The 17,173-nt window shown below is 48.9% G+C and overlaps 1 protein-coding gene across 3 annotated transcripts; it reads right to left on the bottom strand.

The window, feature by feature from the left end:
- Positions 1–8,190: 8,190 nt before the first annotated feature.
- GBGT1 (globoside alpha-1,3-N-acetylgalactosaminyltransferase 1 (FORS blood group)) lies at positions 8,191–17,023 on the bottom strand. Of its 3 annotated transcripts, none has more exons than XM_035555243.2 (7): positions 16,613–17,023; positions 14,473–14,585; positions 13,439–13,501; positions 12,102–12,152; positions 11,968–12,003; positions 9,761–9,895; positions 8,191–9,318 (listed from the first exon to the last, which is right to left on the bottom strand). In XM_035555243.2, the coding sequence occupies exons 2-7, from the start codon at positions 14,532–14,534 to the stop codon at positions 8,640–8,642; spliced, it is 1,026 nt and encodes a 341-aa protein (XP_035411136.1). In that variant the 5' UTR covers positions 14,535–14,585; positions 16,613–17,023; the 3' UTR covers positions 8,191–8,639. The 3 variants fall into 3 exon arrangements, with proteins under 3 accessions (XP_035411136.1, XP_050570445.1, XP_035411138.1); XM_050714488.1 differs by having other exon boundaries at positions 13,439–13,504; positions 14,527–14,585; positions 16,613–16,988; XM_035555245.2 differs by lacking the exons at positions 13,439–13,501; positions 14,473–14,585; positions 16,613–17,023 and having other exon boundaries at positions 11,968–12,026; positions 12,102–12,146.
- Positions 17,024–17,173: the final 150 nt, after the last annotated feature.

The raw sequence follows: 17,173 nt of genomic DNA, 5'->3' as shown, positions 1-17,173 counted from the left end.
AAACAACCCCCAACACCCAGCCGGCCTTGGGAGCTCGCTGGCACCATCCCGAGCTCCTCTGGAGAGGAGCCCCAGATCCTGGCACCGGGTACCGTGCCCTCCCACCCCTGCTTTGTCACCCTGCTGTCCCAGGGAGGCTGGGGAGGGGTGGGAAGAGCGGGGTCAGCCTGAGCGAGCCAGCATCAGCTTCTCTGCACCCCAGCAGCTGCGGGCAGTTATCAGTCAGCCCCCCTGCTCCTGAGTGGTCGCAGTTTGGGGGCAGGTGAAGCAGTTTCTCTGCGTCTGCTGCCTGGAAAGCACGCTGGCATCCTCCGAGAGGCGCGCGTTGCTATAGCAATGGGAAGGTATCAAGCGAAGCCAGCCGTGACGGATAGGGCAGGTTGCTTTTAAATCACCAGGCAAGCTCAGGACCCCTGCTTCCCAAGGTGCAGCAGGCAGGCACCGTACAGGGGATGGCATGGCAAAAACATCGCAAGAAACGGAGAAACAGAATCCCCAAAATGCCCAGAATAAACAGTCCTGAACCTTTCCCCCACCCCGCTCACGTCAACAGCCCTTGCAAAGCAAACCGACCCCAAAGACGACAAACTGCACCGAGCTGCAGGGTGTCGGATCGGGCGCTGGAGCACCCCAGCCCAGGGGTTTCTTCTGGAGCCTGCAGCAGTCGCTGCACACCCTGCTCGTGCTGCCCGGCCCTGTCTGCAGGCGCACGCACACACACACGCGCACGCACACACACACGCATGAGTGGGAGCTCCAGATGGAGCCGCGGATCCCCGCTGCGGAGGGACTCAGCGTCTCCCCTCCTGCGGCCCCCCGGGCCCCGCTGCCAGCAGGACCCCCGCTCGCTGTCACCAGTTGCCAGCTCGCCCTCCTGCCCGCAGCAAAGCACGGCCGCCGGCGAGCTGCTGGCTGTCAGAGGTGGCCGAGCACGGCTCCCTGCCCGGCCTCGGGTCGGATGAGCGAGGGAGGCACCGAAGCCAATTTGGCCCCAGCCCCGCTCCCTGCACTCAGGCTCCGCGTCCCGCAGAGGCTCGGCCAGCCCCAGCCCCGCTCGCGTGCCGTCTGCTCCCTTCTCCGGCCCAAGCAGGCAGCGAGAGAGAGAAGGGACAAGCCTGTAGCTCCAGGAGCCTGGCCCAGGATGGGAGCCACCTTCTGACCCCGTTCACGTGCAGGTTTCGGCGTTAAAGGCTGAAATTCCCCACTGCACACCAACCTTTGCTTTCCCGCGTCACGACGCGCCGAGCACACCTGCAGCAATTAGAGCAGAGGCGAAAACCCCTCCCTGTTTGCTCAGCTTATTTACTTTGCAGCACCGAGTTTTCCCCGTTGTTTGTGTGGGTCTTTCCCTTGGCAACCCGGCAGAGAAACGTTGACGAGGCACGAGCAATGGGGCCGTGCAGCCAGCGGAGCCGGCGGGGTGCGGCCGCGGGCGCAGCTGGAAATTCCTCCTCACCGGTAGTCATAAAAAGGACGGGGCTTTGATGACCTGCACCCCTTACGCAGCAAAAGGGCTCATCCTCCTCGAGCAGGACATGCAATGGGAGCCAGGAGGGCTCAGCTGTGCCCTACGCCGTTCCACCCCCTCCATACAGGATCTCAGGCTGGGGACAAATACCTCCGCGTGCCTCAGTTTACCCCGACGTAAAACGGGGTAAATACAAACAGCGAAGGGAAGGCTGAAGCCCAGACTTGGGTGCAAAGTGCTCCGTAGGAATGCAGCCTGCATTCTGCACCACGAGCAGGGGACTGAGCTCTCAACGTCTTTTTCTAGATGACTTTACACCTGTAATTTTCTGGGTCTCGCAGCAGAATTATCCCCTCCAGCCCGCAGCCACGGTGACAGAGTGCTCTTGTTCTTAACCCTGGGCAGGCTCAGGATGCAAACCCCGGTATTTGGGCTGCCAGTCCCCTTTGCCAGAGGTGCACTACACATGCCGGTGCCAGCTCCTGCCTCACACGCTGCCCCCCAACAGAGCTGGTTCAGTTTTTGTCTGCACGCAGGGTCAATGCAAACGAGGCCCAGACCAAACAGACCCACTCGCTGCGCACATTTTCCCAGTCAAAAACCAGATCCCAACCACCTTCCCATCACGGCATCAGCCCTCTCCCTTCCCCGCTCCAGGGGCCGTCGGTGCCCGCCTGCTTCCCACCGCCCCCATCCCTCACCAGGGCTGGAGAGGACGGGACGTCCGAAGGGCCCCAGAAAGGATAAAGTCAGAGAAGCAGCAGGACCAAAGAGCCGCGTTCTGTCGAGACCCCCAAATATTCCTCCTTTGGTTCATCCTCCCCTGCCCCAAAAGCACCAGGAGCGGTTGTGAGCGAGGAGCTTGTGCCCCTCCAGGCCCAATTTAGCTTCGTTTAGCCTCATAAATGCTCCGGGCAGGGACAAGGGCCCTCCTAGTGCCACCTGCCCGAGAGAGCAGCAGCCCTGGCTGGTGGGCACAGCCTGCAGCACCCCACAGCAGCCTGCAACATGCCTCAGCACCCCACAGCACCACTCCAGCAGCCGGACCCGTCCCAGCCGGGCTGCCTTTCACTCCCGTCCTTCGGCCCCACTCCTCCGGGCTCCACTTGGCCCCCGCGCCCCCAGAACAGGAGGAACCAGGAGGAACCCCCCGGGCTGCTGCTGCTCCCCTGCGGGGTGCCGGAGGGCTGGCACCCGGGGCAGGCACCTGCACCTGCAGCCCCCCCCCCCCCCCCGCGCTCCGTCTCACCCCAAAACCCCCCCAGGAGGGCTCAGAAGGGGACAGACCCCCCCCAGAAAGGGGGGGGGGGTGTAAAAAACCCCAAAGGAGGGCAGCGCGCCGCTCACCTGGCTGTCGATCATCATCGTGCCCCGCACACCATAGCCCCCGCGGAGCCGCGCTGGAAGAGCCGCCGGCCTCCGCTCCGGGACCCCGCGGGGCCTGGGGTCCCCCCCCGGGGGGGCTCGCTGGGGCCGGGGGCTCAGCGCCCCCCCGCGCTGCCCGGCGGCCGGGGCCGCGCCGCGCCGGCCATGGGGGCCCCCCCCGCCCCGGGAGCCGCCGTCGCCGGGAGCGCGGAGCGCGGCCGGGAGCGCGCAGCGCGGGGGCGGGCGCGCGGAACGGGGGTTGGAGGGGGGGGGGGGAAGGGGGGGCGGGGGCCGAGCCCGGCTCCGCCCGGCCGCGCGCAACGGGCCCCGCTGGGCGCGCACCCGCGGCCCCGAGGCGCGCGCGGGAGGGGGACCCCAAAAGCGCCCCGCTTGTGTCCCCTCCTCCCCTGGGGACCCCAAATTTTTTTTGGGGGGGGGGGGGGGGGCAGCAAGGAGCCTTGGGGGCTCTCCGGGGAGCGAGCGGAGGGTTGGGGCAGCGCTGCTGTGCGCCTATAAATAGGAGAGCCGCAGGGCAGGGAGGGGGGCACTCAGCGGGACCCGCTGCCAGGCTCTTCCCAGCTCCATCCGCCCAAGGAGGGGAGCCCAGCACCGTGCTGGGACCACCAGGCCAGAGCACAACCAACGGCCACCCCCGGCTGCTGCGCCTCTGCTCGGCCCGGCGCCCGAAATGGGGGCCCGGAGGAACCCAAGGAAAAAGGTGCTGGAAGGCTCCATGCGCAGCCGGGGTGCTGGAGCGTGAGCTGGTGAGCCGGCGAGGCTGAGCGGAGTTGCCCTGGAAACAGAGAGCTGCGTTCGAGAGGCTCCAGTGCTCATGGCTCGTATTTATGAGGCCGATGACATGTGGCATGGCCGGGTGATGTCAGGAGAAGCGGCGGTGAAGGCTGTGCGGAGGCGACACGGAGCCAGGCGTCGCTCCTGGCTTGGGGGTGCAGAGCCGGCCACCCCCTCCTGGGGACCGCTGGGTGCCACCGCCTCCAGGAGCCCCCTGGCCTGGAGCCTCCGAGCAGGAGGCAGCAGCGCTGCCAGGGGCACGGCGGGAGCTGGGGACGCGGCACAGCCCATCGCGCCCGACCGTCTCACTCCTGCGTGGCTTCGTGCCAGCAGAGCCGGCCTCTGGGCCAGGAGTGCAGCCAGGAAAGGAAAAGGTGCTGCGAGGGCCCTCTCCCTGGCACTAGATGCTGCTACAGAGCAACATCACTCTAATTATAGTAACAGTGTCAGCGCTGAACGGAGGGGAAAATACATATTTCAAAAGGCCTATAACTGTAATTTGCCGCAGGCAAAACTCACTTAAAAAAAAAAAAAAAAAAGCCCTTTTAGAAAGTCATTTGTACTCATCTGGCTTACTCTAAATTGGCCCAAGGTTCAGCAAAGGGACAAGGTGGGCAGACGCACAGAGATTTCTGGTTCAAACTGCCTTTCTACTCGTATGGCTATATACCAGCTTTACTTGAAACAGCAACATTTGGTGGATCTATGCTTAATCTAAATATAGCCCAAGAAAAGTCAAGCGAGTACAGCAGCACGCTTGCATGTAGATAAAGGAGGGAGTTGGGTGGGTAGGCAGACCTTTAAAAGTCACTCTGATGAATTTTGCTAGCGATGTTTTCCTAAATTATGTGATGGTGCGGATCAGAACCGCAGGGCTGGGGATTTAGCGTGAGCAGAGTGCAACCCACTCACAGATTCTGCTCCGGTTTCTGCTGTCCCCGAGGGTGCCCGTCACCGACCCTGTCACTCCACCTGCAGGGCAGCCGTTGCTCTCTGCGTGCTGGGGATCCCACGGGGACTCGCTGGGGCAGTGAGGTGGAGCAGAGCGAGGGGAATTCAAGGGAGAAACTAACAACCCCGGTGCCTGGAACTACCCTGGGAGATCAGAGCAAATCCTCGCAGGGAAGGAAACTCGCTTGGTGTCTCATTCGCTAGTGAGGGACCGAGACCCTGTGCGGACACGGACAGGGGACAGGACCTTCCTGGAAAAGCCACAAGGGGAACGGGTAAAACAAAGGGTAGCAGAGTAAAACCAGGCACTGTCGCAGAGCTTGCAGCCTTCCAGCTCCTTTCCACCACCGTGCTGCATTAAGCTTGCTGGGTGCATCTGCTGTTTTTCTGCTGGTTTTGCGCAGGGGTTGTACCTGCTGTTCTTAGCCTTCCTCGGCCCTGTCTGCCAAAGATCATCCCAGTCCCTGTCCCCCAGCCAGAGGAGGTTTGCCCAGATCTGTCCTTTTTTAACTGCCTATCAAAGTGGGCATTTCTGCTCAGTGCTGCCGGGTAACATCACCTGTGGGACAGCGAAGGAAAACCAAGTCTGAGTTCAGTGCAAATGATTCTTGTTCTGCTAGGGGGGAGAGCAAGATGCCCGACCCCACGTCAGATCCTTTTCTGGAAGTTTCTGTTTCTTGCCCCCCCAGAGCAGTTTTTCCTTTGTGGCTGAATGCACCATGCAAGTCATCGGCTAGGGCAAGGAAAGAAAAAGCCTGTCAGATGGGTTCTTAAATTAGATGGACAATGAATGATGGGTCTGTTCCAGTCAAACAGAAAGGGACCGACGGAACAAGGGGCCCTTGGGAAAGCAACAAGCTTCTGATGGGAGACTTGGTTACGGACAAACAGGGCTTGAGTCAGAAATACCTTGAAAGCATGACCAGGTCCCCGGGCAGCATAAATCAGCTGGTGATTTATTTACATGTGCCGATTCATTTCTGTGCAGTACCGTATGTGTGTGCCTAAGTCCAAATTCCCCTGGCATGGGGATGTGTGAGGTGGCACTGTCCCCTGCGGTGAGTGAAGGCAGATCCCACACACACAGAACCAGTCTGTTGCTTTATTACTCTGTGCCTCAGTTTCCCCACGGAGCAGTGGAGGTTGGTGGGAAACTCAGACCAGAACGTAGGTCTCTGCTTGTGCCACGGGTGTCAGGCTGCACAGCCCAACTGAGAGAAGGAAAGCTTCCTGCTGGTGCTGGGGGAAGGGGATTAATCAGCAGGAGATGATGATGACAGAAGTCCAGACTTTCATTAATTAGAGGACATGAGCTGATTCAGGAAGCATCCCCCACGCTGCACCGGGGAGCGTGTTCCTGCTGTCACATTCTTCTGCTCCCTGGAGACAGAGGCACTCTCTAGGTAGCGCTCCAAATCGCAGCCCTGTCGAGCAGAACTGTGTCATGCGACAGAAGACCTTCCCCTGGGGAGAAGCTGCGGGCCTGCCAAGAAGATGAACGTGTTTGGCACTGCACAGATGAGTCCATTGCTCTGCCAGTAACAGGGGGAAGGTCTGGGTCTTAAATCCAGCCGAAAGGACACATAGGAAGCAGAGCAGGAGACCAAGCCTTTCATGAAAGATTTTTCAGAACACATAATCCAGAAACACCTTCTATCGCACATTTTTTTGTGGTGGGGAATTTCCTCTCATGGTGGATTTGGTATAGACTATGAATATCTACAGGAATCCGAATCATCCAGCATGGCAGAAGGAAGTTCAGTGGCTGAAAACACAGACCAATTTAGAACAGAATTAAGGCACAGGAGGAATTAACCATCGGCACAGCTGATCTACAGGCTTGTGGTTTCTGTATCACTTGAAGTTTTTATTGGGTCTGAATGCTTTTCTAAGAGATCTAGCACAGCTCAGCCACGTATCGTGAGCTCGATACTGACATCAGGAGATAAAATTATCTGGCCTGGCCTGTGCAGGAGATCGGACCAGACAGTTCCTTCTGGCTTGAAAAGGAATCCATATGCATATATATAGTAACTGGCATAATGAAACCCTAGTTTCAGTCATGGGCTTTGGACGCTATTGTTTTACAAACAGAAAATATTCAGTATTAATCGTGGGTTTGGCAGGAATACATCTTTTTGGAAAGATTAGGATAAGGATCTTTCTTAACCCTTTTGGTCTAGATGAGGTTCCGTGGTTACCAAACACAGACATCTTCGCAGCAGAATCCCTTCTGGTTTGGTTATGTCGGAGGGGTGTCGTCCTCCAGCACCACAGCGCTCAGAAAACACGATAGGACAGACCCTCTGATGGAGAAAGCATGAAGCAACAGACCAGGCTGCCTCTAGGGGTCTGGGGCTGGAGGTGCTTTGTGTACCTTATCCCTATTGTGGGTGCTGTGAAAGGTTTTCTAATGAGCCTTCTGCAAGAGGAAATGCCTGCAGCGACATGGGCCATTCTCCGCCTGCTCACATAGGACTGAAATGGGTAGTTCAGTCATCTGCAATCAATGGTGGGGTCCTAAAGCTTTCAATACGTGATGCACTGCCACACAACAACTTTCTCATGTGAAGAGAAGCAAGTACAGTCAGGCACCTCTTCCCCATTTTCCCTCTCTCTCTGCCAAATGAGCCTTTTTTTTTTTTTTTTTAACTGTTCCCTTAGAAACAGCCAGCCTAGCCCTTTCACCCCTGCTTCTCCTCCCTGTACTGTGCAGCATGGCAGCAACACCCAGCTCTGCTCCTCTTGGCTGTTCCCTGGGCTCTGGCTGCCTGCTCGCATTAAATGACCACAGCACGGACGTGCACCACCCTTCGGTAGCATGCCTAGGAGCTAATAGGAGAGATATTTACAGGCAATGCACTGCAGCAGGGGAGGCGGCACACAAACCTCCATGCCGTGACCTCAGCTGATAGCTCAGTTGTGCAGCTGTTGGTGGCCGTTCCCCTGTGTTTGGTCATCACCCACGCCTCTTCACCTGAGTGAGCTCTCAGGCTTTTAAGGCTGCAAACCACCTGGTTCGACTTCTCATCGTATTCATGCAAAGGAAATGTTAACCCCAGCCTATTTCCAGCTCTAGGCTGAACCCACGGTTTAACTAGCTCATTTCATTATGAAATGAAATCACCCTGCTTGCTGGAAATGCACCAGCTGTTACTGTTGGTTCCAACGACTTCTAGCCAATTTATTTCGCAGAGCTTAGAAAAGCTGGAAAGGACTGAAGCAACGGATAAGAACATGGACCTCCCATACCAGATTTTCTGTGTTGGAAAAGATTACATAATCCCCAGAGACATGCGAACCAGGGAAAAGGTTCAGAGCACATCTGTGATTGGAACAAACCCAAAGGAGTTCAGCCTGGGTCTGAACTGTGCCAGTTCTGTCTAAATTCAGGTCTGCAAAACACAGACTGGAATTTGGAAGATGGCTGCTATGTGAATCCACACGATTTGTCCTGTCAGGCCAGGATTCTTACTGGCAATGGCTGGCACCAGCCCACTGCTAAGAAGGCCCAAGAAATCTTGCTGCACACTAATCAGGTGTAACCTGCTCTGAGGGCAAGTTTCTTCCTGATCCTGACAAATATTGTGAATTTAAACCACGGTACATGAAAATTTATTACCCTGCACATTTTGTTATTATTTTATTAAGTGGAAAGTTCTTTATGTAACTATGTCTTTCTTTCTCCACAGCAATGTAAAACACTGTTTTGATCCTGCCTAAGTTTCTGTAAGAAAAATACTCAGGCAATGACATCTGCAGCCCTGCTATAAGGACAGCCTTACATTTGATAGCTGGCCTTTTTGATAGCTTTTTGTGTGCTGCAGCCTCAAGTGGAACACCTGTATTTACAAAGATTAGGAACCCAGAAACCTTTCCATTCTCATCTTCACTTTGGCTGCTGCTTCTGAAACGCTTTAAGACTCCCAATCTCCAGAGAAAATATCCACATGTTCCTTTCTCAGTTTGTTCACAGTGCGACCAAATATTCACAGTGGGGCCTATTCTCTGGGAGCTAATATTCAGTGGGTTTGATCATGTGGAGAACATCTGTGAAAGGATCTCATATCTCTTTATAGTTCTTATCCACTGTGGAAAAGCGTATGAGGTGAATTTCAGGGGGCTTTGGCTTCCTGTCATCCCATAAATACTCTGGAGAGAGTACTTTGGAGGGTTTGTGGGAGAGAAAGTGTCTGTTGAGGTGGCTTTCTTCCTTCCAGGCCGCCATGATTCCGTTGGCTTTGTCTGTCAGGATCATCATGTGGCAAGTCTTGGTGAACTCATAGACCTTCCTGACCAGCCCTCCAAACACGGCTCCTCCGTAGTAGAAGTCCCCTTCTCCATCAGGGATGTAGGCTGCTGAAGAGCTCCTTCTCTCATACGGGAACTGGCTTCGAGGGACATTGAAATAGCCAGGGTGTATGGTTGCTACCATGTCACCCAGGGTCTCAGGCCCCCAGGCGTTGCAGAACACCATGTCAATGTGCAGGCAGAAGAGGTAGTCCACCTCCTGGTGGCTCGTCTCTGCTATGTGCTTATTTATGGCCTCCATCCTGCGCATGGAGAACTCCTGCCAGCTGGGGTACTTCTTGACAGGGACAGTGACAAATCTTCGACCAGGTTGCAGCTGGACATTGGGGATTGTCTCAGCGTTGTCAGTGAAGATATAATAGTTCACCCGGTAGCCTTTCATGAAATGTTTCTCTGCTGACTCCAAGAAGCGGCCCACAAACCTTGTGTATCTGTAGGGACACATAGGAATAGCACAGCAGAGACATGGGGCTGCATGGTGGATTATAAAGGGTACTTTAATGAGTGAAGACAAGAGATGAAGAGTGTTGACTAGCTATTGCTGCAAGGATACATACGCTACACATGCAGTAAAGTTCCGTGGACAAGGAACGAGTGGATTATCCCTGCTTTAAACAACCAACCGCCTATCTACATATCTTTAATTCCCAAGGCACCTGCCAGTTCTTTATAAATCTTGACCACACTTCAGGTATCTTGGGTGCTGAATCGTCTTATAGGCTTGTATGATTATGGCCACAACACACAGGCATTAAAATTTACTACAGATTGGAACAGACTTCAGCTCTGCTGAGGACAAGAAAAGCCAAAACAAGCTTTCCACAGACGAAGAACATCAACCCCAGAGCTGTGTCCCCTGAACGGTTCACTTACTTCCCAACAGCAAAGGCTGTTACCCCTATGGTGAGATTCAGTGGCAGGTAGGCACTGTCCAGGATCTCGGGACTGAAGGTACCATCCCAAATGATGGGGGCCAGCCATGGTGTGACTGTTAGCACATCCTGACGCCTGAAAGAAAAGAAAGGGAATGTTAACGAAATGTAGCAGCTCCCTTTGGTTTCAAGCCCAGTCAATTGGAAAGAAGCACCGAAGAGTGTATCAGCATTAACTTATTATGGACGGTATTTTGTTCAGGTATTTTCCTGCACTCTTATTTAATTTCATAGAGCATAGACATTTCAGTTCCTGGGATGAAATTCAGCACTGTTTACAGAATTGGCAAAAGAAAAAAAAAGTGATTATACACTAAAATCTCATTTAAGTTTATAGGACTTCTCTGCTGAAGAGAGTTTAATGACCACTGAACACACAGAATGGAAAGCTACACGTTTGCTATCACTGATGAAGATAGCTACTTACGAATTAATGCGGAAGTAATAATATAAAAATTACTATAGAAATATACCCCATTGTCATTGCATTATTAAAACACAGCTTGTGGCATGACAGTCTATTTTTCCAGTATTTATATATAGCTTTAATACATTCAGATACAATTTACAATTCTGTGTGTGAGCCATCAGTCAAATGTGCAACAATTATAGAAAATCCTTAATATTCTTTGTGTGTGGGTGGTGGAAATTTTGAATATACATGCAGCAGAGTCCGACTATGCCCAATTACAGTTATGCAATGCTATTTCAGCTTTCTTCCTTGTTTCCAGAGTTTCCTACCTTTTTGATTTTTTAAACAGGATGTTATTTACAACGTCCATTTTACCCTAGCCTGTTCACATTTCCACTAGACCTGTATCACCCTGCTAATGAAATTTGTCATGGCCACGTGGTGGAGGACCACACTCGGAGGCCAAAGCAGCCTCCCACCTGGCGCGCTCCCAATAACAGCGCAGGGACCTGTGCGGAGCAGTTTGATGCCTGAGGTAGCGGTACGCCTTCAACCCACATCTAATACTTTAATTCTGAGAGAATGTGAGAATAACAAGTTCACTCCCTCCTATAGTAAGGCATACGATTAGAAGATGAAATCACATGAGAAGAATTTGGTTTGTATAAAATGTATTAACTCAGCTGTTCTCCTTCTGGGTTAACTGGGGAGGGGGTGAGGACACGGCATAGAGAGAGAAAAGAGAGGGGGAAGAAGGAAATCTATGTTGTTTTTTCTCTAAATAGGGCTCTTTTTTCATCGGATCTTACAGAGCTGCCCTGGGTTTCCCGATGACTCATTTCCATGGTATGCACCCACTCAGTGCACACGAGTCAACTCCCTTCAGAAAACACAGCACTAACAGCTACATGATACTCTCCGCGTTTACTTCAGTCCCTACACGAGCTGATTTTGCACATTAATTATTCCAACGTGGGGGAGAGAAATATTCGGGCCTCGCACATCCCATCAAAACAACAAGGTAAAAACCTTGCTACAGGGAGCGTTTATTAATGTGTGTCAGAATGGTGGCTGTTGAAGGGGAGCTGCTAGAGGTAAGAGTTGGGTCATATGAGCTGGCCCAAAGGAGGCTGCTAACAAACACGAGCTGACAAGGAACATTTGCCTAAGTCACATCTTGGCTGCTGCTGCCTGAAGCCTTCCATGTCTGTTTAAAATCACTGGTTCGACTGCCTCTCAGACAGACTGGCCTTTACGAGTGCCTGTAATTTGTTCCAGGGTAAGATCCAGCAGGTTAGCCGAAACCATTGCTGAAGGTCATACAAGGCACTTGCTTGATTTTGCCCTGAAATGGATTCAAAGCTCACCCACAGCTGGTTAAAGCTATAGAACAGTTCCAGAAGTTATTTCTTACTGTCTTCTAGCCACTACATCTCCAATCTCAGAAAGAGTCCTTGGCAGCAGCTGTGTAGGCAGGCTGAATGTGTGCTAATGTATTAACTGGGAATTTACGGTAGGTATGGTAGCAAGTATACAATGACTGTGCTCAATCTTAGAGCAGCATAGACAGCTGTAAACATATACATGCAGTTAGGCTTCTCATGGAACAACGTACTGTTCAGTGTATATCAGAACTTTGAAATTTTGAGTGCTACAAAGCACCCAGACCAAAGTCAGCAGCTCTCTAACTTGCAAGAGTAAGAAACAAACAGCAAAGTTCAAAAAAAGAAACTTACTTTGGGGCCAGTACTCTTGGCTGCTGATAAAATAATCTGCAAAAAGGAAGAAATATCCACTGAATAATACATTAATATGCCTGGAAGAAAGGAACAGCAGCTTAAAGGTCAGGGAATGAAAAGCCATCACTTACTGGGGGAAAAGTTGGATTGGCTTCTCTTCTGTGTATTGGAGTTTCATGGAGCTGCATGATGGGGTGGGAAAAGAAGGAGATTGTAATGTTTTTTCTTTAAACAGAAACCAGGTTTAGCTTCAGGATCTGCTGGTGTACTGACATCTGACCAAGTTCCCACTCCAGCTGCTGCGTGCGCTTCTCTGCCCGGTGCAGAGAATTAGGCACTGCCTGCACACACCTTAAAGGGCTGCCAGACAAGTAACAGCTTTGATGCAGAACCAAACAGCGATGGGGAGATGCTGGCAGCTCTCCAAGTCTGTGAGTAAATCAGAGTTTAGGGGTCAAAAGCCACATGCTTGCTGGGGACTGCCAGTGATGGTCATGTAAGCATTTCATTCCCCACACACCTTTTCCTGTTCACCTGGAGGGCTGAACTATCTGAAATATGTCACACTTTGAACAGAATTCAGAGAAATAACCATCTTACAAGACACCGTATTTTTAATGGCTTGGAATAATTTAAATACCTCTATAAAAGATCATATTTTCTATTTGCATATCTCTGTTGTGTTTACAAGGTCAATAGATCCTTATAAAGGATGGGTAAACCTGCTGAATGCCATGTTATGGCTATGGTCCAATATGGCAGTGAAGTCACTTAGCCTAAATATCTTGCTCCTTCACAGTACAAATTCCTTTTATGCAGCTTTGAGATAGCTGTTAGGATTCATGCTAGGTCAGTTAACTTTAAATTAGTTTGCATCACGCAGTGAAACTGACTCCTTAGAGTTTTCTGGATAAGCAGCCACCCTTTCATTTTGTTCACCACATAGTCTCAACTGCTGCCATAAGTAAGTTCTTAAACGGAATTGAAAGCACAGATCATACGCTAAAGAACATGGTTAGGAGACTAATGCGTTATTCCTAACTCTGCCAGAACTCCTTATGTCCTTATGGGATCTTTCACTTCACCTCTCTTACTTAAGTTTCTCCATCCAGCAAGGTGAGAGACTTAATCCACATCTCAAAGCACAGTGAGATCCTGTGTGTACATGTGTACGTGTGTGATTACACCCTGATAACGAACCCAACATTAACCTGTTAGTCACAGTCCGTGACACACAACAAACAAGACCTCATCCAAGCTGTACAAACAGAGAGCTGTACTGAAGGGGAAGCAGACTAAAGCAAAACAAGTTGAATTGTCACCATTTTATTTGAAGAAAGTGACTAATTATAGATTCATCTTCGCATAAAATAAAGGACAAGTGACTACTTGGTAATAACCGTCAGAGAAGTACAGCTCTTGTAACAATGATCTATATTACTCGTTACATATAAACCGTGAGACTTACAAGATTTCAGGGCAAGGAAGGTAATAGGGGAGGTAGTGCACTTTCCCATTGCCAACTGTAATCCTGTAAGTGATAACAAAGAAATATTTTAAGACAGGCAGCATTGAAATATATCTTTCAGGTATTTTCCAAAATACTTTCAGAATCTGGCATAGATTTTGCGAAGTAACCCTAGTTAACTGCTTGCCTCCTTTAAAAAAAGGTTAAAAGGAATCCAGAAGCATCCAGCTTGAAATGTCAGGACTAAATATTACTATTTACATCAAGTGATCTACAAAATGTAAAACTATATGTTTTCAAAAATTGTACACAAATGGAGATTCACAAGGCAATATTCAAACTGGATAAGTATGCAATATATACTGACGTGACATATAGACACTTTCTGAAACTGTTAAATGCTGTCTTAATTTACATAACAGACGAACAGGTTACATAGGCTTTTTTCTACTTTCAGTTTTGATCACAACCTCTATGGCTTCTTATATAGGATCACTTAGCTAGTGGTGAAATACAACTGCCCACAATGTGAAATAACAACAAATTGCAACATCAGAAATACAGTATGATTAATAATAATTTAATTTGATTTTTTTCAGAAGAATTTACAAAGCATACTCAGGAGTCAATATTCTCCATGTTACAAACATCTTCCGTGTTTGAAAGGTACAAGCTATCCCTAGTTACCTTGGAGTGAGTTTAGACCTTTTGAAGAGACAGATCTTAAGGTCTGAAGTGAAAAGTAACTGGAATATTCTGTACTTGAACAGTTGTTTGTTAGTCAGACATGGTGTTTGCTGCCCCATTTGGACAGAATTAGTCTTTTCCTCTCTCCCTTCAGAGGCTTATCCCCCTACTACTGTTACTTTATCTGTTATACTAATCATTGCTCTTTCTTACAAGCTGTAACAGGCACTTCCCATAAAATGCACTGCCTGTATTTGTTATTCTGCTGTTATGCTTTTTACTACGGTATACGTATAGCCAGGAAGCTCATGATTTAAACATGATAAAGCTTGTTAGCAAATGCTTACCAGATAAGTGTGATAACAACAGATAGACAGACAAGAGATCCCACCACTTTCCTGGAAAACATCTCTTCTAGAGTAGAAGGAAAGGCGACTTCTTACTTCCAGCAGCTTTCAGTCTGCAAAGAACAAAATAACAAGGGAAAATCAGTTACAAATACCTCAAAATGAGAGAAACGTTGATTTTTTTCTTTCGTAGGAGCATAAAGTTCTTCAAACAGCTTCAAATTAATTCAATCTTTCTGAAATCAGATAGCTGGAACGAGCTAGACAGCTAGAGCCATGCTGCTTAGTCACTGAGGTGGATTATATAAAATGCTTGAGAGGACTCTCATTTCAGCAAGAAACGATCACAGTTATAACTGAAGTGGGAACCTTTCTGATCTGATTCTAGTTTCTGTATGTACATTATGAATACATGTTCTCTATGTATTCATCTAAATCACACACCTTTGCAATTTAATAAATTCACCTGACTGAATCATATCAGGTGATATGCAGAGCTAATACAGCTGTCATTTTAGCTGATAAACTCCATCTTTCACTGCCAGAGACAGGTCCTACAGAAGCTGCATGTTGGAGGAAGGTAAACTGAGGTCTGATACCAGCAAAGAAACTTTAGATGACAATAACACGTATTAGGTAATGATATTTACTTACTGAAAAAAAATAAATTAACTACTCCTCTGTTTTCAGCAGCCGTAAAAATCAACTTCCCCCAGCTCAGCTGTCTAACCTTAAAAGCTCAGTTTAATCCCTTTCCTGCTCACAAGTGTGCAGAGCAGAGTTCAAACAGCTGTTTTTCAATTTGACATTAAAAGCTGGCAAGACATGGGTATGCAGTCTATGCCAGCACTTTACTGCACTTCCCATCAGGCTTCTTAACATCTTCCTATTCAGGATCTCCCTTGCTGCATTTTGGGTCTGTGTTTTTTTATGACAATGATCATGCACCTGGGGACTCCTTTTACTTATCTGAAGACTATGATGTTTCCTTCCCTCTTCTCTCCCTTGAATCAGTCCATTCTCATAAAATGTGAGAGTATTCCTGCAGAGGCCTCACCAGTACTGAGTAGAGCAGGATTACCCCACTTAACTGAAATACTGTGACAGTCCATCCATTCTTCTACACTTGCCTCCTTTGCCAGAGCACAGCACCAGTGGTGATGTTCAGCCTGTATCCAAATGCACTCCACACATCTTTTCTGTGGAATCTCTCCTAGCCAGGTTTATGACATGTAAAGCCTTGTAATAGCCTGAAAATGGAGCACAATTCCATGTAGTCCATTTGTTTTTCTAAATCATCAAGCCCTGAATTAATTCTTCTTTCCATGGTGCTTGCTGCCCCTCCCAGCTGGACACCACTTAACAAATTTCATAAGCATCTTCTCAAGTTTTCTTCCAAAGCATAAATGAAAATATAAACCAGAACCACTTTGCAGATAGGCTCAGGAAATAAGGATACCCAGGAGACTGACCATCCTCCTGCACTCATTGTACAGACTGAGAGCAGAGAACTTGGGTAATGGCAAAGGACAGACAGAAGAAAAAAAAATTATCCTCAAACCGAATGGTAAGATTAACACAGAAAAAAAAAAAAGAAAAAAGATGTGCATTCTGATTATTTTAGTGTGATTTCAGCTATTTTTAAAAGGCTTTGTGTATGTCCATATGCCTTTGCAGAGTAGACATCTAATTGCTCAGGAAATGCAACGCATATACTTTGAAATATTGCATCATTAGGAGTGCAGCTGATGCATTCTCCTTTTGCTTCATTTTCTCTTCTGCAAATCTTCACGAACACCGGAGCCAGATGAGTTCAGAACATTTCCTTGCATCTAAAACCATCTGTGACATTTGCCATATTGTCCTAAACTGATCCACAGCTCTAGGATTCATAATGAATACAAACAAAAATGAAATACACAGGGTTGCAGTTAATAACAGGATTTCCTAACAGAAAAATGGCTAAATGTTTTTTAAATAGTTACTCAGGTTTCTCAAAGCTGCTCAAATAGTTTTTAAAAGAAATATAGTTGAAAGTTACTATATTATGCATAAATGAACTTGCTTGACCTCCCAGAACAAAGCAGTATATTATTTTCAAGCCCTGCTACAGAAAGTACTAAAAATTGCAGATAAATACCTCATTTGTAGACCATTCCATGGAAAATTTTCTTTGCAGATCTACTCAAGTTTCTAAACCTGTACTTCAGATTTCTAGAAATGAAGTAAGGAGCTCTGAGTACAGAATGTAAAAAACAGTGTCATTCAGAACGTGGAGAAAAGACATCCACAGGAAGGCCATCTTCTGTGCTGAAGAAAGTTTCCTTGCTGGATTCCATCTTAACACAGGCTGCCTTTAACAATTATAACCTTAGGTTGTGCCATGACAGACCCAATCAACCTTGCCTGAGTCTTGAACGTGAACTTTAGTCCAAACGCACTGCTGGGCTTCTAGCTGTGCAGGTTCTCACATTCCAGCTAGCACCACAATGAGTTAACTTCACTCCGACTGAGAACTGACTGTACGGAGTCTACGTTTCATTTACAGCACATTCGTCAGTTTTTATTTCAGGAGGGAAAAAAAAAAAAAAAGATCCTTTCACCACTGCACTTGCTCAGCACAACAGAAATAATAAAGATACAAAATTCTGTTGAACCATATCCGTAACATCACTGACGTTAGAACAAACTTGTCTGTTTA

This window comes from Cygnus atratus, chromosome 19 (genome assembly GCF_013377495.2).
Source record: "Cygnus atratus isolate AKBS03 ecotype Queensland, Australia chromosome 19, CAtr_DNAZoo_HiC_assembly, whole genome shotgun sequence".
In the NCBI taxonomy this organism is placed as follows: domain Eukaryota; kingdom Metazoa; phylum Chordata; class Aves; order Anseriformes; family Anatidae; genus Cygnus; species Cygnus atratus.
The sequence above is the reverse complement of the archived record's forward strand: the minus strand, read 5'-3'. Positions and strand labels throughout refer to the sequence as shown.